This window comes from Nomascus leucogenys, chromosome 4 (assembly GCF_006542625.1).
Source record: "Nomascus leucogenys isolate Asia chromosome 4, Asia_NLE_v1, whole genome shotgun sequence".
Taxonomy (NCBI): domain Eukaryota; kingdom Metazoa; phylum Chordata; class Mammalia; order Primates; family Hylobatidae; genus Nomascus; species Nomascus leucogenys.
The window spans coordinates 112,639,192-112,659,759 of NC_044384.1; the positions used below are offsets into that span (position 1 = coordinate 112,639,192).

The window sequence follows — 20,568 nt, forward strand, 5'->3', positions numbered from 1 at the left end:
ACACTGAGAAACCTTATTCTCAAAGGCAAAAATGATAGAATTTAAAATTTCCACAATTACTCATTTTCTTTATCTCACAACACACATACACACACCACAGTCTCAGAATAGTGGTATTAATACTATTATGACATATATGATTACTAAAAGACTAATTTCTTCCCAGCATCCCAGAACAACTTGATTAATTTTTAGGTTGACTTCTAGGGCTACATATTTTTATCTGTGCTGGTGGAGTAAAGTCAACCCCCAAACCCTCATCAAAGTAAGCCTGGAGTCACAAATAATCAGGGAAGACTGGCTTTTTACTCATAGTCTGGATTGAGACAATTTTCTGGTTGTCTTCCATTGCCAACAGAAAGATTCGGGTTTTTTTTCTTTACCCTTCTGTTGGCTGCCTTTGGATAGTCCCATATTCTTGCGAAGACGTCTGTGCCTCTCCTGCCTTTGCATAGGCCTTATTTCCCATTTACCCCCTTACATTTACTAAAAACTGAGATTCTAGTTTACAGAGATTATTAAATGTTCTAAGACCAGCCACGGCTTTGGGCTGATTTACTAGTCTATCTTTTTGATCTCTCAATTTTCAGACCCCCAATTTTTTTTCTTACTTTTATGCAAGTTCAGCTTTACATTTTAAAAGAATTCTGTTCTAGTTTATCTAGCCTTTCTAAATATGTGGCCCCCAAATTTCCAGATATGAGAATCCTAGTTCATTTTTCTGTTCTTTCTTGCTCAGTAGTGAAAATAGTTAGAACTTTTTTTTTTCCCTGAGAGTGGCTCTGAACAGATTTTATGCAGCTTTGTTAGTAGTGTTATATGTATTCATTATTTAAGAGAAATTCAATTGCCTTTATGAGATGTTTGTCTAAATTTTTGTACTAATTTCTATTTTTGTTGCATCACGGTTTGATTTATGCAAGCTGAAATATATCAAATTTTTGTAAAGATTCTGTGTATATTTGCAAATATTTGTAACCTTTCTGTTCTAAAAAGTGAAAAATAACTGATAAAGGTAACTTTATTTCTCCTGTACACCTTAACTTAAATCTTGTTTCTGTACAGCATTTTGCTATGGTCCAGTCTTTTAAGCTTACCATTGAAATTTTGGGAATTGTTAATAGAAATGTAATGTAATTTTAAAATTGTGTCAAAAAATTCAGAACTAGATTCCAAAAAAAAACTGTTAAAGGTAATTAGCTCTTATCTTCTCCATATACTTAGGTGGCCAAGACATTTTTATGACAGAAGAACAGAAGAAATACTATAATGCAATGAAAAAATTAGGATCCAAAAAACCTCAAAAACCCATTCCACGGCCTCTGGTGAGAGCAACTGAATGACTGTAAATATGTAGAACAGTTGAGTTACTGTGAGGAACTCAAATTTCCGCAATGCCATCCTTCTTTATTTTTAAAATTTGCAGACATTAAGGACTCAACAGAAGTCAAGACATATTCAAACACTTAGGAAAATTAGATACTCAAATTCAAAAGTAAGAGCCTGGACAACAACTTAAATTTATTTTTTAGTGAGCCAGGCAGTATGTGCTTTTTGTTTGAACTTAATTTTGACCAGTTTTATTTTATTTTATTTCAGTAGTTTTTGGGGAACAGGTGGTTTTTTGTTCCATGTGTAAGTTCTTTAGTGGTGATTTCTGAGGTTTTGGTGCATCTGTCACCCAAGCAGTGTACACTGTACCCAGTGTGTAGTCTTGTATTCCTCACCCTCTTCCCACCCATTTCCTTGATTCCCCAAAGTCCATTATATCATTCTTACACCTTTATGTCCTCACAGCTTAGGTCCTACTTATAAGTGAGAACATACAATACTTGATTTTCCATTCCTGAGTTACTTCACTTAGAATAATGGTCTCCAAATCCATCCAGGTTGCTGCAAAGGCCATTATTTCATTCCTTTTTATGGCTGACTAGTATTCCATGGTGTAGATATACCACATTTTCTTTATCTGTTCTTTGGTTGGCAGGCATTTAGGTTGGTTTCACATTTTTGCCATTGCGAACTGTGCTGCTACAAACATGTGGTGTGTGTTAAGTGTCTTTTTCATGTAATAACTTCTTTTCCTTTGGATAGGTACCTAGTAGTGAGATTGCTGAATCGAATAGTAGTTCTACTTTTGGATCTTTAAGGAATTTCCATACTGGTTTTCATAGTGGTTATGCTAGTTTACATTCCCACCAACAGTGTAAAAGTGTTCCCTTTTCACCACATCCATGCCAACATCTATTATTTTTTTGATTTTTAAATTATGATCATTCTTGCAGGAGTAAAGTGGCATCCCATTGTGGTTTTAATTTGCATTTCCCTGATAATTAGTGATGTTGAGCATTTTTTTTTCTGTGTTTCTTGGCCATTTGTAAATCTTCTTTTGAGAATTGTCTGATTATGTCCTTTGCCTACTTTTGGATAGAATTGTTTTTGTCTTAATGATTTGTTTGAGTTCCTCGTAGATCCTGAAAATTAGTCTTTTGTCAGATGCATAGTTTGTGAATATTTTCTCCCACTTGATGAGTTGTCTCTTTACTCTGCTGATTATTTATTTTGCTGTGCAGAAGATTTTTAGTTTAATTAGGTCTCATTTATTTATTTTTGTTTTTGTTGCATTTGCATTTGGGTTCTCAGTCATGAATTCTTTGCCTAAGCCAATATCTGGAAGAGTTTTCTTGATGTTATATTCTATATTCTAGAATTTGTATGGTTTCAGGTCTTAGAGTTAAGTCTGATCCATCTTGAGTTGATTTTTTTTTCTTTTTTAATTTAATTTTATTTTATTTTTATTATACTTTAAGTTTTAGGGTACATGTGCACAATGTGCAGGTTTGATTTTTGTACCAGGTGAGAGATGAGGATCTAGCTTCATTCTTCTACATGCAAATCGCCAATTATCCCAACACAATTTGTGGGATAGAGTGCCCTTTCCCCAGTTTATGTTTGTTTGCTTTGCCAAAGATCAATTGGCTGTAACTATTTGGCTTTTTTGGGGGATTCTCTATTCTGTTCCATTGGTCTACATGCCTGTTTTTATGCCAGTACCATGCTGTTTCAGTAACTATGGCCTTGTAGTATGGTTTAAAGTCAGGTAATGTGATGCCTCCAAATTCGTTCTTTTTGCTTAGTCTTGCTTTGTCTATGCAGGCTCTTTTTTGGTTCCATATGAGTTTTAAGATTTTTTTTCTAGTCCTGTGAAGGATGATGGTGGTATTTTGTTGGGAATTGCACTGAGTCTGTAGATTGCTTTTGACAGTATGGTCATTTTCACAATGTTAATTCTACCTATCCATGAGCAGAGGATGTGCATCCATTTGTTTGTGTCATTAATGACTTTTTTCAGCAGTGTTTTGTAGTTTTCCATGTAGAGATCTTTCATCTCCTTGGTTGAGTATATTTCTAAGTATTTTATTTTTTTCTGCAGCTGTTGTAAAATAAATTGAATTCTTGATTTGTTTCTCAGCTTGGTTGTCGGTGTACAGCAGTGCTACTGATTTATGTACATTGATTTTGTATCCTGAAACTTTACTGAATTCATTTTTCAGATCTAGGAACTTTTTGGATGAGTCTTTAAGGTTTTCTAAGTATACAGTCATATCCTTGGCAAACAGCAATAGTTTGACTTCCTCTTTTCCAATTTGAATGCTCTTTATTTCTTTCTCTTATCTGATTGTTCTGGCTAGGACTTCTGAGTGCTATGTTGAATAGAAGTGGTGAAAGTGGGCATCGTTATCTTGTCCCAGTTGTCATGGGGAATGCTTTCAACCATTACCTGTTCAGTATAATGTTGGCTGTGGGTTTGTCATAGATGGCTTTTACTACCTTGTGCTATGTTCCTTCTATGCCAATTTTGCTGAGGGTTTTATCATAAAGAGATGCGGAATTTTGTCAAATGCTTTTTCTGTGTCTGTTGAGATGATCATATAATTTTTGTTTTTAATTCTGTTTATGTGATGTATCACATTTATTGACTTGTGTATGTTAAACCATCCCTGCATTCCTGATATAAAACCCACTTGATCATGGTGGATTTTCTTTTTGACACGCTGCTGGATTTAGTTAGCTAGTATTTTTTGAGTATTTTTGCACCTATAGTAATCAGGAATATTGGTCTGTAGTTTTCTTTTTTGTTGTGTCCTTTCCTGGTTTTGGTATTAGGGTGATACTGGCTTCATAGAATGATTTAGGGAGGATTCCCTCTTTCTCTATCTTTTAGTGTAATCACCCTTGCCCCCTGCCTAGTCAGAGCCAATTTATCAAGATGGGGGAATTGCAATGGAGAAAGAGTAATTCACACAGAGCTGGCTGTGTGGGAGATGGGAGTTTTATTATTACTCAAATCAGTCTCCCTGAGCATTCAGGGATCAGAGTTTTTAAAGATAATTTGGCGGGTAGGGGCTAGGGAAATGGGGAGTGCTAATTGATCAGGTTTGATATGGAATCATAGGGGGTCGAAATTAGGTTTTCTTGCTGTCTTCTGTTCCTGGGTGGAATGGCAGACCTGGTTGAGGCAGATTATGGGTCTGGGTGGTGTCAGCTGATCCATCTAGTGCAGGGTCTGCAAAATATCTCAAGCACTGATCTTAGGTTTTACAATACTGATGTTATCCCCAGGAGCAATTTGAGGAGGTTCAGACTCTTGGAGTCCAGGGGCTGCATGACCCCTAAACCTTAATTTCTAATCTTGTAGCTAATTTGTTAGTCCTGCAAAGGCAGACTGGTCCCCAGGCAAGAGGAGGGGTCTTTTGGGGAAAGATCTATTATCAATTTTGTTTCAAAGTCAGGCCATGAACTGAATTCCTTCCCAAAGTTAGTTCAGCCTATGCCCAGGAATGAACAAGGACAGCTTAAAGGTTAGAAGAAGATGGAGTCCATTAGTTGTGATTTCTTTCACTATCATAATTTCCTCACTTATAATTTTGCAAATGTGTTTCTGTAAGTAGGACTGGTACCAATTCTTCTTTAAATGTCTGATAGAATTCAGCTGTTAATCCATCTGGTCCTGGACTTTTTTGGTTGGCAATTTTTTTATTACTGTTTCAATCTTGCTACTTTTTATTGGTCTGTTCAGAGTTTCTATTTCTTCCTGATTTAATCTAGGATGGTTGTATATTTCCAGGAATTTATCCATTTCCTCTGGATTTTCTAATTTGTGCATGTATGTGTTTGTAGTAGCCTTGAATGATCTTTTGTATTTCTCTGGTATCAGTTGTACTATCTCCTGTATCATTTTTAATTGAGCTTATTTTGATCTTCTCTCTTCTTGGTTAATCTCACTAATGTTCTATCATTTTTATCTTTTCAAATAACCAGCTTTTTGTTTCATTTACCTTTTGTATTTTTTTTTGTTTTAGTTTCATTTATTTCTGCTTGATCTTTGTTATTTATTTTCTTCTGCTGGGTTTGGATTTGCCTTTGGCTTGTTTTTCTTTCTCTAATTCCTTGAGATCTGACCTTAGATTGTCTGTGAGTGCTCTTTCAGACATTGCGATGTAGGCATTTAATGCTAAAAACTTTGCTTTTAGCACCACTTTTGCTGTATCTCAGTGGTTTTCATAAGTTGTGTCACTATTATCATTCAGTTCAAAGAATTTTTAAATTTACATCTTGATTTCATTGTTAACCCAAAGATCATTCAAGAGGAGATTATTTAATTTCCATGTATTTGTATAGTTTTGAAGGTTCCTTTTGGAGTTAATTTCCAGTTTTATTCCACTGTGGTCTGAGAGGATACTTGATATGATTTTGATTTTCTTAAATTTATTATGAGTTGTTTTGTGATCTATCATATGGTCTATCTCCATGTGATATGGAGAATGCTCCATGTGCTGATGAATAGAATGTATATTCTGCAGTTGTTGGGTAGAATGTTCTGTAAACATCTGTTAATTTTGTTCGTTCTAGGGTATCGTTTAAGTCCATTGTTTCTTTGTTTAATTTCTGTCTTGATTATCTGTCTAGTGCTGTCAGTGCTATACTGAAGTCTCCCACTATTATTGTGTTGCCTCATTACTTAGGTCTAATAGTGATTGTTTTATGAATTTGGGAGCTCCAGTGTTAGGTACACATATATTTAGGACTGTGATGTTTTCCTGTCGAACTAATCATTTTATCATTATATAATGTCCCTCTTTGTCTTTTTTAACTTTTGTTGCTTTAAAGTCTGTTTTGTCTGATATAAGAATAGCTACTCTTGCTCACTTTTCATTTCCATTTGCATGGAATATCTTTTTCCACCCTTTACCTTAAGTTTATATGAGTCCTTATGTGTTAGGTGAGTCTCTCGAAGACAGTAGATGCTTGGTTTGTGGATTGGTATCCATTCTACAATTCTGTATCTTTTAAATGGAGTGTTTAGGCCATTTACATTCCATGTTAGTATTGAGATGTGAAGTACTGTTCTATTCATCATGTTAGTTGTTGCCTAAATACTTTGTTGGGTTTTTTTTTTTTAAGCTTAAAAATTACAATGGAATAATTTTTTTAATTTGTATTATCCACAAAGTTTTATTTAAATTGATCTGTATCTATTTGCATCATTATATCTGAGAACTTGTGATAGCTGTCTAAACTCAGACTTACTAAGTCAAGTCCATGAACGGGCATGTTTGGGGGCTCTGTATTTCTTTCTTTTTTTTTTTATTATACTTTAGGTTTTAGGGTACATGTGCACAATGTGCAGGTTTGTTACATATGTATCCATGTGCCATGTTGTTTTGCTGCACCCATTAACTCGTCATTTAGCATTAGGTATTTCTCCTAATGCTGTCCCTCCCCCCTCTCCCCACCCCACAACGTTCCCCGGAGTGTGATGTTCCCCTTCCTGTGTCCATGAGTTCTCATTGTTCAATTCCCACCTATGAGTGAGAACATGCGGTGTTTGCTTTTTTGTCCTTGCGATAGTTTACTGAGAATGATGTTTTCCAGTTTCATGTTGTTTTATAGGCCCCATGAGAATTATGCTTTAAGGAGGTTTTTTTGTTTGTTTTGTTTTGTTTTGGTGTATTTCAAGGTTTTGTTTCATAATTTAGAATTCCTTTATGCATTTCTTGTAGTGTTGGTTTGGTGGTGATGAATTCTCTCAGCATTTATTTGTCTGAAAAAGACTTTATCTCTCCCTCATTTATGAAGCTTAGTTTCACTGGATACAAAATTCTTGGCTGACAATTATATTATTTATGGAGGCTAAAGATAGGATCCCAATTCCTTCCAGCTGGTAAGGTTTCTGCTGAGAAGTTAACTGTTAATCTGATAGGTTTGCCTTTATAGGTTATCTATTTCTTTTGTCTCATAGCTCTTAAGATTCTTTCCTTCATCTTGACTTTAGATAACTTGATGACTATGTGCCTAGGTGATAATCTTTTTGTGATGAACTTCCCAGAAGTTCTTTGAGCTTCTTATTTGGTTGTCTAGATTTCTAACAAGGCCAGGAAAGTTTTCCTCAATTATTTCTTCAAATAAGTTTTATGAACTTTAGATTTCTCTTCTTCATCAGGAAGACCAATTATTCTTAGGTTTAGCCATTTAACATAATCCCAAATTTCTTGGAGGCTTTGTTCATTTTTTAAACTTTTTTCTTTGTCTTTGTCTGATTGGCTTTTAATTCAAAAGCCTTGTCTTTGAGCTCTAAAGTTCTTCTACTTGTCCTAGTCTATTGTTGAAATTTGCCATGGCATTTTGCATTTCCCTAGGTGTTTCTTTCATTTCCAGAAGTTGTTAGTATTTTTTCTTTATGATATCTATTTCTCTGGAAAATTTTTTTGTCCATATCTCGTATTGTTGTTTAAATTTCTTTAAGTGCGTTTTCACCTTTCTTTGGTATCTCCTTGATTAGCTTAATAATAAATCTTCTGAATTCTTTATCTGGAAATTCAGAGATTTCTTCTTGGTTTGGATCCATTGCTGAGAAGCTAGTATGATCTTTTGGAGGTGTTATAGAACCTGTTTTGTCATATCACCAGAATTACTTTTCTGGTTCCTTTTCACTTGGGTAGACTATTACTTAAAATTGTTCTTGGATTTGTTTTTAATTGGACTGTGTTTTTTTTTAATTTAAAATATTTTCCCTCTTTAACATCAGGACAGTGTGTATTTTAGCCTAATTTGATTATTGGTCCTTGTAGGAGTAAAGACTCTGTATGAGATCCTTAGTTAAAGAGAGTCATTGTGCACTGGCTTTCCCTGATGCTGGTTGTAGTAGTTATCATCTTTGTGTGCTGGCAAGTTCACTGTCTCCTATGGAGTTGGAATGGCAGGGATCTCTTGCAGCTTATCTGGTTCTCTCATGGTGTACATTTTTATTTATTTATTTAATTTTTTCCTAGTGTTTTATTTACTGACTTGATGATTCAGGCTTCAGGCCAATAGGGAAGGTATCCCTGAGTAGGCACCGGCTATGGCTAAGGCAGGTGGGTAAATGTAATACCCAACAGTAGGCTGAGGTCCCAGCCTTGATGAATGTGGCTGGGAGAGCTCTCAGTTAGATGCGCTGAGGTTTTATCAGGGTGAAGAGTGGAAGCTACCTCAGCTCTTCTGCCAGGTCAGCCAGAAAGCTATTCACCTCACAGCCTCACTCCTGTCCCAGTGTTTTGGCTGTTCAGATCAGACAGCCACCTCCTTTCATCTGTAGGAATGTTGATGTTCCAAGTAGGGAGGAACTGTGACTCTGCCTCTCACACAGTCTGAATCTGGGGTGTGCTCCTTCTGTGGGGCTGCACTCACCCTGGATTGTTCCAGACAGGCTGTCTATAGATGCCTCCATACTGTGTTCCTGTGGGGGAAGCCCCAGCCGTGTCTGCAGTGGAGTGCCAGGGGAAAACAAGGACGTCTTCTCTAAGACCCTTCACAATCACAGAGGATGCCTGCCCATTGGGCTAGAGGTGCAGACTTTCCCTACTGTGCCAGCACTGTAATTGTGCTTCTGCTGTGAGAAACTACCTACCAGCAGAAAGATCTGGAACTCAAGGCCTGCTCTTCAGATTCTTTTGTCCCACAGGGTGATCCCCTGATGTGGTGCATTCCCCCTTCCCTAGGGATGGGGCTTCCTGAAAGCCAGACTGCAGTATTGTTATTGCTCTTCTGGGTCTAGCCACCTGGCAGGGCTACTAGGCTCTGGGGTGGTACTGGGGAATGTTTGCAAAGAGTCCTGTGATGTGATCTGTTTTCAGGTTTCCCAGCTGTGGATACCAGCACCTGCTCTGGTGGAAGTGGCAGGAGAGTGAAGTAGACTCTGTGAGAGTCCTTGGCTGTAGATACATTAAGTATGCTGGCTTTCTCAAATGCTGGTTATGCTAGCAGTGAAGTTGTCATGTGGACAGACTCAGGACCTCTGGTTAGCCAGGATGTTGCAGGCAGTAGAATTAGCTGTCGTTTTCTCCTTCCTGGGATCAGCGCTATTCTGTCATGAATTGCGGTCATGTCCTGAGTTGTTTGACCTCCAGCCAGGAGGCGGTGCTTTCAAGAGAGCACCACCGTGCTATTAGCAGTGGGATATATGCTTGCCCTAAGTTGGCCAGGGGAAGTATTCTGACTTTTCAGGTGATAGGCAGAGCCATAAAACCCCCAAGGGTTTATGTCTTTTGTGTTCAGCTACTAGGACAGGTAGAGAAAAACCATCAGGTGAGGGCAGGGTTAGGCACGTCCAAGTGCAGACTCTCCTTGAGTGGGGCTTGCCATAACCACTGTGGGGGATGAGGAAGTGGTCCTCAGGCCAATGGGGTTATGTTCCAGAGGGGATTATGGCTACTTCTGCTGTGCAGTATAGATCACCAGAGAAGTGGGGGATAGCCAGTAGTGAAAGGCCTCGCCCAGCTCCCACACACTTGGTGAGGCTGGTCTTGCTCCTGCAGTGCCGTACTAACTGCACCAAGTTTAGATCCAGGCAGCCTACTCAGGGATCTCAAACCTGCCCCAGGCCATAAGCTTCCCTGCTGACAAAGCAAGCATGGCGTTCAGGCCACATCCCTCCCTGTCTGCCCACGACGTTAGCAGCTCCTGCACTCAGATCTGCAGCAACTCCCGTTAGCCCCCTGGATTCTGCTCAAGGAGGTTTGTGCCCAGTCGAAATTATCACAAAATCTAGTTGGAAGTTTCTTTCACCCTATAGCCCCTCCTGTATTTGGCTGGCTGCCTTCTCAGAAGGCCCCTGTGAGATACAGTCAGGAATGGCATTCCAGGGCTCAAGCTGGAGACTGGGAGTGCCTTCAAGGTTCCTGTTGCTTCTTCTACTTTGCACTTCATGCAGCTCCCTAAAGTCATTTCAGCTCTAGGTGAGGTTACATCCTTCTCTCGTGATCTGGATTTTCAGATTCCCCAGTGGGGATGTGTGTTTGGAGGCAGGTTTTCCCGTCTCTCACTCACACTTTGGGAACTCACGGCTTTTCACCTGTCTTGTGCAGTCTGCAGTGGCATGTCGCTTCTTTCAAAGGATCTGTGAATTCTTCTGGTTTTCCTGTTACGTTCCTGTGGTGGTTCTTGAAGCAAAAGTCCACAGTGTGAGTCTCCACACACTGTTCTGTCCATCCAAGTGGGAGATGCACGTTAGCCCTGCCTCCTATCTGCCATCTTCCTGTTTTTGCTTTTTTCAATTTTGATGAGTTTAAAATGTACTTGTAATATTTTTTACCAGTTTTTGTTAGTGTGAGGTTAAGGTCATGCATACTTACTTCCACTTTACAAGTATTTATGATAAACTTTGTGTATCAGGGATTGACAGACTTCTGCTTAAAGGCCCAGATAGTAAATATTTTAGTCTTTGCTGGCTATATGTCTCTGTCATAGTACTCAACTCTGCCATTGTGGCACAGAAGCAGCCATATACAATATAGAACAAATGAACATGCCTGTATTCCAACACAACTTTATTTAGGGACATGGAAATTTAGATTTTATATAATTATCATACGTCGCTAAACTTTATTCTTCTTTTGTCTTTTTTCTCACCAAATATTTAAAAATGTAAAACCCATTCTGAGCTCATGGGCTGTACAATAACAGATAGGTCACTGGATTTGTCCTATAGGCCATGGTTTGCTGATACCTGCACTCTATGAATCCTGCTTTATCAGGTACTATGGGGCATGATAGAAGCAGCATGCCGGGCAGCTCTGTGCTTGCAGTCTAATTGAGGAGCTGAGATGTTGTATACATACTTGAGAGCATTGGATTATAAAGTAGTACAACAGACACAACAGAGTTGGTAGCTCTGACAAGTGAGTTTGAAAGCTCCATAGCAGAGCAGGTCAGTGGGTGCTGAAAAATCAGGGAAAGCCAGATGAAAGAGGGGCTTGCAATGGGAAGCATGCAGATAATTTGGAGATTTCCATTTGAACATGAGATTCCAAATGATGAATGCAGTTCACTTACTGCTATTCTCGGCACTCAGAATAGGGCCTGGCATAAAATGTGTTCTCAGTAATTATTTATTGAATAAAAAAAATGTTATAAGGCACAAACAGAGTCCATCACACTTAAATGAAGTATTTTTGATGCATTAAAAATGTCAATAAATGTCAGGGCCAAGAATTTAGAATTTATCTTTTATGTAGTGAGAGATTTTTGACCACAGGGTTCATAATAAAATTATATTTGGGAAGATTTAATCTGCCAGCGGTTTATGGGACTTCAGTTTACCTAAATTGAATCTAGCTTTTAAATACCAATCTCACTTTCTAGTACTGATTTCACTTTAAAGTTCTTACTTGAACTTGAGCCAACAACAAGAAAAGAGAGAATTTTTGTTTACATATGCATGCTATGCAGCCACTGACTCATTACCAGTTGGTCTTGGGTTTGGCGTTAACTAAGAGTCACAAGACACAATATGTTCCCATATATTTATCAGTTTATTTCAAGCAACACAGCACACAGCCCAGCAGAAGTTGCAACACATAGATGCACTGCACAGAGCATGCTAGGCTGTAAGAGATGAACTGAAAGTGGGTGCAGACTACATTAACATAGGAAAGCTGTCACCTCCATTCCTTACCATCTTTTATAGCATGCTTATCACGTGGCTTATCTGGGAGTAGGTGCAAAGTCACAGCTCTCCCTGTGTAGCTACAACTCAAGCCTTCAATGAATGATTCTGGTAATCAAATACAATCTCACCACTTAACACTGCATGTTTATCTTGACTTTTATATTCCAGAGTAGTGTCGCATGGCATAAATCCAACATCATATCACCAGAAGTCCCTGAGTCTGGGCTTAGACTTCAAATCAACAGTTAGCCATTGACCCACAACTTTATCTCCCCAGAGATTTTTTTTTCCATCTCTAAAATCCAAATATTAGCTTTTGACCCTCAAAACGAAGAGCAATTGCATAGGAGGAAAACATAGCTGTTTTAGCCTGAGCATTGATGCATTTCATTTCCAGTAATAGAACAAGGGGTTTGGAATCACTTCTGATTTCTCCTGAAGCATCTTCACAGGGTGGCTTCATTTCTTGGTTTAAAATTCATACTGAGGTATAGGAGTCACTCTATGTTCTGAAGTGACATAGAATGCTTTTTGATCATCCAACACTTTAGGTAATCCAACACTTTAGGACATTTATGCTCTTAATCTCCTCTATTTGTCTAGATGTTAGAGTTAACTATAAAACCAATACTCACCCTCCCTCATATTTCCTTTTGCCCTTCATTCCACTTCCCTGGAGTTCACCCTTGAAAGTGTCTTTTCTCCAGCTCTTTTCTGACTTCCCAAATTCATGCTTAAATAGGAAAGGCACTTGACTTTCTAGTGTCTTCTCCTGGCTCTTTGATAAAAGTCTTGGGGCTCCCAGCACATGGTTTGAAAATCACAACTGAAATGTAGTGTCCTCCAGTGTTGTCCCTACCCTCCTTCCTCTCATTGCCCTTGCTCTCGCTGAGTGATATATAATTCACTCCCGTGGTTTTAATTCATATCAGTATTAATGTCATCTGTATTCTAGCTTCTGTACCTGCACTCCAAACTCATACTTCTACCTGCCCATTGCCTTTGGATCCCCCACTGGCACCTCAACTCAACCTGCTCAGGTCAGATCTATCATCTCCCTTTAATATTCCTCATCCTCTGTTCTCTGGCTGGTTAAATGGTTTTATCAACCAGAAACTATATTCTCAGTCTTAACTTTCTCAAAGCCCACTACATTTGAATTCTCTGACGGTTCTTGCTCCCACCTCACATTAGCTCTTAAGCCTATATGCTTTTATCTTTATCTGCTGTCACCACTACAAGCCAACATCATCTTTGCCTGGATTACATAACAGATCCCTTGCGTGTCTAAAGATGTATTATTAGGAGTATGTGAGTTCTCTAAAGATAATAGTGTATGCCACTTTGATTTGATGATAATGTAATATAAAACAATATGTACACAGATTGTAAAGCAACCAATGTATAGTCAAGAATGCTATAAAATTTCAATGTCTGGGTTTGTATTTAGGAATAGTTTTCCACAAAGTGAAGAACAAAGTAGTGCTTCGCAGCAGTTGTATTAAAGAAAATCATGGAATAATTGAGTAATTTCACTGCATATGGTAGACTTGGCATGCAAACTTGAGTTAGGACCTGTACCAGAACAATCAGCATATACTCACTTTTTGGGCAGTATGGCCATCTGTATATAAACCACATGTAAATTCACCCTCAGTTATAATATAAATTAATCATCTTTTTTCTGTCTTCAGTTTTAGTAATTATTGGATTATAATCTCATCTATTAGCTTTATCTTCAAGTGAACAAGACTTTTAAAATTGGCATTGGAGAATTATTTGAATACAGAATTTTGGTTAAGTTCTGATTATTGTGAATTGGCAAATGGAGCATTGAAGATACTAATTCCATTTTGTCCAACATACTTATGTGAGCAGGTATTCTCTGCACTAATATTGTTGAAGTAAGAATACAGAAAGAGATAAAATATAGAGACCAAGATTCATCTTTTTATTATTAAATCCAACATGCACTGTTTTATTTCAGCAAAGCACATCATCAATCACGTCAAAGTTATGTTGTTACTAAGACTTTTTAATATTTTTTGTTTTAAAATGGAATTAAAACTATAAGCCTAAGCACTTAAAACCAGTTACTAATTACATTTGAATGAAAACATATAAGGCAACCCTGGGGATTTATAAGAATTTCTTGCCCTTTGAAAAGGGTCTGTGTATTTTTCAAGGAACTGCTTTAATTTTAAGGAAAAACAAATTCTGTTGTATTTATGTTCTTTTTATTGTATGTAATTTTATTCTTGCATTCAAAATGATTTATAATTTCTTTTTTCTCTCAGAACAAATGTCAAGGTCTCGTGTTCGATGTAGTCACAAGCCAGATCTTTGACATCGTCATCATAAGTCTCATTATCCTAAACATGATTAGCATGATGGCTGAATCAAATAACCAACCCGAAGCCATGAAATCCATCCTTGACCATCTCAACTTGGTCTTTGTGGTCATCTTTACATTAGAATGTCTCATCAAAATCTTTGCTTTGAGGCAATACTACTTCACCAATGGCTGGAATTTATTTGACTGTGTGGTCGTGCTTCTTTCCATTGTTAGTAAGTAAAATCAGCAGTCAGAGGGACTTTAAGAACCAGAAGTAAGTTTGTAAATCTTATCATTTTTTGAAGTTTGTTCAAACTATCCACAAAGCAGAAAACTGGGCCTAGTGTAGTTTCTGAAAGAATAGACAGGGGTACTAATGCCATTCTCTACCGGGAAGTTGCTAGGAGATAGAGAGTAATTTCCATTCCCTTAACTCACTACACAACTGAAATAGAGTTCAATAATTATGCAGCTAATGTATTCAATGGAAATAGACAAAATTGAAATGACTCAGAAGTTTTTGTGGTGGTAACCTGATTTATTCAGATAATTGAGTCAAAGTTCTACCTTTCCTGTGCAACTATAAGCCCTATGAGCATTTTATAGTTTTAAGGATTTACTGCCCATGTTTTTCCTTTGTTCAAAATCCACATGGATGCCAGATCACAATTATTGTGCCCCTGTGGCACTACTGTGCTCCCTTTCAACCCCTGTACAAGGCCCCATGGCCCACTCTAGATTGGGCTTCCAAGAGTATATCATTCAGACAATCAAAGCTTTTTTTCTATTCTATATCCCATGTTAACTTAAACCACAGTGTGAACTGTGATTGTCTCAGATTCTTTGACCCCACTTACCAACCAGCCTCATTCTCTAATCGGTATGTTTTTTCTAATCACAGGCAGGGTTAACTAAACGGTTTATAAAAGAATACAAAAGAAAGAAGGTTATTGCCATACAGCTTCTTATAAAACACACACATATGCACATCAACTTTAAAATTAAATTCTTCATGGCTAAACCATAAGTGCTTACTCTGGGTTTTTGGAGTCTGGTTTTAATTAAACTGTTAACTTGACTTTTTATAATTATGTAAAACTGTCCAGGAGCCCTTCTCACAGTTCAAAACGCCATGAAGACAAAGAAAACTGATTTTCCAAGTGGAAGCTTTTGTGCGATCTCAGAAAGAATGCATCAAACGGATATATTGGATCAAGATATTTTGGTTCCTAATGCTACTGCAGCATTGCAGATGTTTCAGAGAACAACAACAAAATATGCTACAGTTCATAGTGTTTTCTGGTTTCTAAGCCATGATGTTAATGTAGATAAAGCTTAGCAATAGATTCTTCCATGAGTTTACAGTCAAGTAGACCTTTAATTTTTATTAGTCAATTCCAATCACAAGTCTTGGTGAAATTGACAGCAGCAAAAAAAAAAAGCTAGAAAATGGTGGTCGGATGTCTGGGGAGGCCCTCTAAGAACTCAAAGAGCCCTTCCTCTGATGAGAAAAAGAGCAGCTCATTCATTCCACAGCTCCTTCCATGCAGTGCCAGGCATCATGCACTTTGTGGAAATGTTTCTGACTTTTGCCCTTTGAACAACTGCTAGGCAATTGCAGTTACACATGCTGTATGGCATTTGCCCCAGTGGATGAGAAAATCCACATGTTAAGCCAAATAATACTCAGCAGTAGGATTAATCCATATATTAATCCTACTTACTAATGTGGACAGAGTTTTTTATGTCTTTGCCAATATTTCTGCCGTCCAACGCTTAGCCTCAATACTTTTCCAAGCTCTTTCCTAAGTTTTTGGAGAAATGCAAAATGAGTGTGAGTTGAAATGAATCTCTCTCTAGGATTTAACAATCTAGTTGAGGTATTACGGCTTACTCATCTTAAAGTGCCAAAAAAAGATAGGGAAATTAATTGAACACCAAATCACATGGTGCAAAACAGAAATGAGCTCAGAGAAAGAACAGATTACTATGGGCTTGATCAGCCCAAGAAATATTCATAGAGGAGATAGATCTTAAATGATGGGGCTCCTCCAATTGTTGCTGAATTGGCACTTAATAAATTTTACATCTTTCCAGGGTTGACTTCCCAATTAAAGTATGAATTAAACTTCTTTGGCATAATTGGGTAGTCAGTGAAGTATATAATCAACTAGTTCTCTTTAGTCATTAGGTGACAGCAGAGCATTCTGCTGCCCATGAACCCTAATAGACCCCAATGACCTTAGAGGACACTCAAGGTCATTAGGGGTCATGGGCACTCAAAGACTGCCCATGACCCCTAAAGACCCTAGAAGACACTCAAAGCAAGAACAAGGCCATGTCTACACAAGGCAAGCATGTTCCAACCATTCTATAATGTTTAGGCCAAAATGTGAATTGTCTTAAATCCTTGCATCACTCGCCTGCAGAGCAGGAGGTAATGGAAGAACAGGGCGACATTTTAGGTCAAATATTCAGCTGTTTGATCAAACCTCTGAAATGACATTTATGGGGTTTGCAGCAACAGAGAAAGTATCTCCGAATTGTGTCCCTTGAGCCTTTTGAGTTTGGATCTCAGAAGTCCTTGGAATGAGGATGACAAATATGAAAGATCCATGGGCAGCTTCAGCCTGAAGGTGAGCATTCTAATGCTACCATTTCCCTCTGGCCCTACATACATTGTGGCTCTTTCAGCAGATAAGCTGTCCTCACTTGTAGTAGGGCTGTATTTAAATTCTTCTACACAAATAAATATAGCTCTTCTACACCTGTAGTAGGGCTGTGTTTAAATTCTTCTACACACAAATGTAGAAAAATTGTATGGCCTTTGGAAAGTATTTTCCAAATTAAGATGCAGATAGGTATTTTCCCTGATAGTGGTAAAAGAAATTCCTAGTTTTGTACATGAACTACAAAATATTGATAAAAAGTCGGCCTCCATAGGATTCTGAGGCAGGAGACAGGCTGGATCTGAAACCAATGTGCCTTCTGGAAACTTACTTACTTTTCTCCTTCTCCTGAGGTACAATGATTTCTACCTTGGAAAAACAGGAGTACATTCCTTTCCCTCCGACGCTCTTCAGAATTGTCCGCTTGGCTCGGATTGGCCGAATCCTGAGGCTTGTCCGGGCTGCACGAGGAATCAGGACTCTCCTCTTTGCTCTGATGATGTCACTTCCTTCTCTGTTCAACATTGGTCTTCTACTCTTTCTGATTATGTTTATCTATGCCATTTTGGGTATGAACTGGTTTTCCAAAGTGAATCCAGAGTCTGGAATTGATGATATATTCAACTTCAAGACTTTTGCCAGCAGCATGCTCTGTCTCTTCCAGATAAGCACATCAGCAGGTTGGGATTCCCTGCTCAGCCCCATGCTGCGATCAAAAGAATCATGTAACTCTTCCTCAGAAAACTGCCACCTCCCTGGCATAGCCACATCCTACTTTGTCAGTTACATTATCATCTCCTTTCTCATTGTTGTCAACATGTACATTGCTGTGATTTTAGAGAACTTCAACACAGCCACTGAAGAAAGTGAGGACCCTTTGGGTGAAGATGACTTTGACATATTTTATGAAGTGTGGGAAAAGTTTGACCCAGAAGCAACACAATTTATCAAATATGCTGCCCTTTCTGACTTTGCTGATGCCTTGCCTGAGCCTTTGCGTGTCGCAAAGCCAAATAAATATCAATTTCTAGTAATGGACTTGCCCATGGTGAGTGGAGATCGCCTCCACTGCATGGATATTCTTTTCGCCTTCACCGCTAGGGTACTCGGTGGCTCTGATGGCCTGGATAGCATGAAAACAATGATGGAAGAGAAGTTCATGGAAGCCAATCCTCTCAAGAAGTTGTATGAACCCATTGTCACCACCACCAAGAGAAAGGAAGAGGAAAGAGGTGCTGCTATTATTCAAAAGGCCTTTCGAAAATACATGATGAAGGTGACCAAGGGTGACCAAGGTGACCAAAACGACTTGGAAAACAGACCTCATTCACCACTCCAGACTCTTTGCAATGGAGACTTGTCTAGCTTTGGGGTGGCCAAGGGCAAGGTCCACTGTGACTGAGCCCTCACCTCCGCGCCTACCTCACAGCTTCACAGCCTTGCCTCCAGCCTCTGAGCTCCAGGGGTCAGCAGCTTAGTGTATGAACAGGGAGTGGATTCACCAAATTAGCCATTCCATTTTCTTTTCTGGCTAAAATAAGTGATATTTCAATTTCATTTTAAATGATACTTACAAAGATATAAGATAAGGCTGCTTGACAACCACTGGTACTATTTTAATAAGGAAGAAGACACTAGGAAGGACTGTAAAAGGACATACCAATGTTAGGATTGAAATAGTTCAGGCCAGGCGCAGTGGCTCATGCCTGTAATCCCAGCACCTTGAGAGGCCAAGGCGGGTGGATCACGAGGTCAAGAGATTGAGACCATCCTGGCCAACATGATAAAACTCTATCTCTACTAAAAATACAAAAATTAGCTGGGCATGGTGGCATGTGCCTATAGTCCCAGCTACTCGGGAGGCTGAGGCAGGAGAATCGCTTAAACCTGGGAGATGGAGGTTGCAGTGAGCCAAGATCGTGCCACTGCACTCCAGCCTGGTGACAGAGTGAGACTCTGTCTCAAAAGAAAAGAAAAGAAAAGAAACATGGTTCAAATTATATCTAAACAAAAAAGAATAAGAAACAAAAAACACATTAAAATTTTAAGTTGTATTTTCTGTTTCTAGGTACATCATTTTTGTTTGATATTTTCCTGATGCAAGTATGTGGTTTATCACATGTAGCTCTTTGCATGCTAAATGAAAATTCAAAACTTGCCAATAAATGAATAGCTTATTGCAGACATTTTTTACCAACATTAATTATTTTGGGTTTGTTTAAAACCTAGAGGCACAATCTTGATTTGTCAATTACTACCCTTTCACAAGCTACCATCTCAGATATATATATAAATTCAATAAAGCTTTCTGTTTGTGTTTCTTTCAGATAGTACACTAATATTCCCCTTTCGTTCAGTGGTTCTGTGAGTAGTGGTTTAAATGTGGTGCTTTGCTTGCAATTAAAGACTAGAGCCAGTGGTGTATCTGACAAGTGTTTAACAACTGACTCTTCAGGAAAAAGGAAAGCCATGCTTTATAGCATTCACTAATCTCTGTGGTGTGAGTACTCCCATTATGGCTGATTTCAAGCTATCAACATAATGTTACTGGACGTGGAGTTGAGAAGAGATGCTCGTAATAAGTTCTTGAGAGCTGGCTCAAGCTGACTGCAGCACATCACTTGCTGAAACTGAAAAGAGAGCCCCACTTGGCTGGTTAAGATATTTGCAGTGGACACCTTGGGCAGAGAGAGTACCCTCTTAGCAACACCTGGGGCACAGGGTGAGAGATCCATAGACATACTGCTTAACCAGTGATCTTAGCTATTTGATGAGCCCTACATACAGTTTTGGCTGATGTCTGTTTCAAAGAAACACCCAGACCTATCAAAAGGGCTTGGGAGCAGGAGGAGCCCAGGAGTTCCCTAAAAACTGGAGATGCCAAGAGGTCAAACAAGCATTAGGCTTTCAATCCCCCAAAAGGCTGGGCGAGGGACAAAGAACCTACATTGTGATCATTGAGGAGTGGAGGAAAACCTCATAGAAATAGCCCTGGAACCCTGTAGCTCAGACAGGTGAGAAGAACTGATGTGTCTGTCAGCAGCCTGGAGTCTGAGGTTGGGCCCTCTGACCTGCCCCACACTGCCCAGCAAAGGGAATGGCAGCACTGGATCCTGTGGTGGGCTGAGAGGTGATTATTTTCAGTGTGTAAGATCTTACCATGACTTAAATGTATTCATTTCGAGGGCCTGAGTTTTGTAGGCAGCCTTGTGCTCTGAAGCATTGGTAAAAATAGTGATAATATCATTATCTAATATTTATTTAATGGTTGCTGTGCATCAGGCACTGGCTAAGCATATGTCATGAATGATCTCTTTTGTACCTCATACCAACCCAATGAGGAAGGTATACCCCATTTAAAAAGGAGAAAACTGAGGCTCAGAGAAGTTGAGTGACCTGCATACAATCATGCACCTGGTGGAGCCTGAGCCTGTGTGCCATGCTGGGAAGGGGAAGTGGGTGGGCTCAGGACCAGGGAAGCTTTGAGATGGGCTACCAGGGCTCCTGTGCAGGACTGGGAGGGCCTCGTGGAAATCACTAGTTGCAAAGTCATGGCCACATTCTCCTTGAGGTAC

At 38.9% G+C, this 20,568-nt stretch overlaps 1 protein-coding gene across 3 annotated transcripts in view; it reads left to right on the plus strand.

The window, feature by feature from the left end:
- Positions 1-19,319, plus strand: part of SCN11A (sodium voltage-gated channel alpha subunit 11) — a 193,410-nt gene extending 174,091 nt beyond the window's left edge. Inside the window, exons 28-30 of one of the 3 annotated variants that reach the window (XM_030810198.1) lie at positions 1,221-1,325; positions 14,287-14,557; positions 17,347-19,319. In XM_030810198.1, the coding sequence (XP_030666058.1) occupies positions 1,221-1,325; positions 14,287-14,557; positions 17,347-18,395 (1,425 nt within the window). In that variant the 3' untranslated portion in view covers positions 18,396-19,319. The remainder of the gene's footprint in view (positions 1-1,220; positions 1,326-14,286; positions 14,558-17,346) is intronic. The other 2 variants (XM_030810199.1, XM_030810200.1) reach the window with 2 other exon arrangements.
- The last annotated feature ends 1,249 nt before the right edge of the window (positions 19,320-20,568 follow it).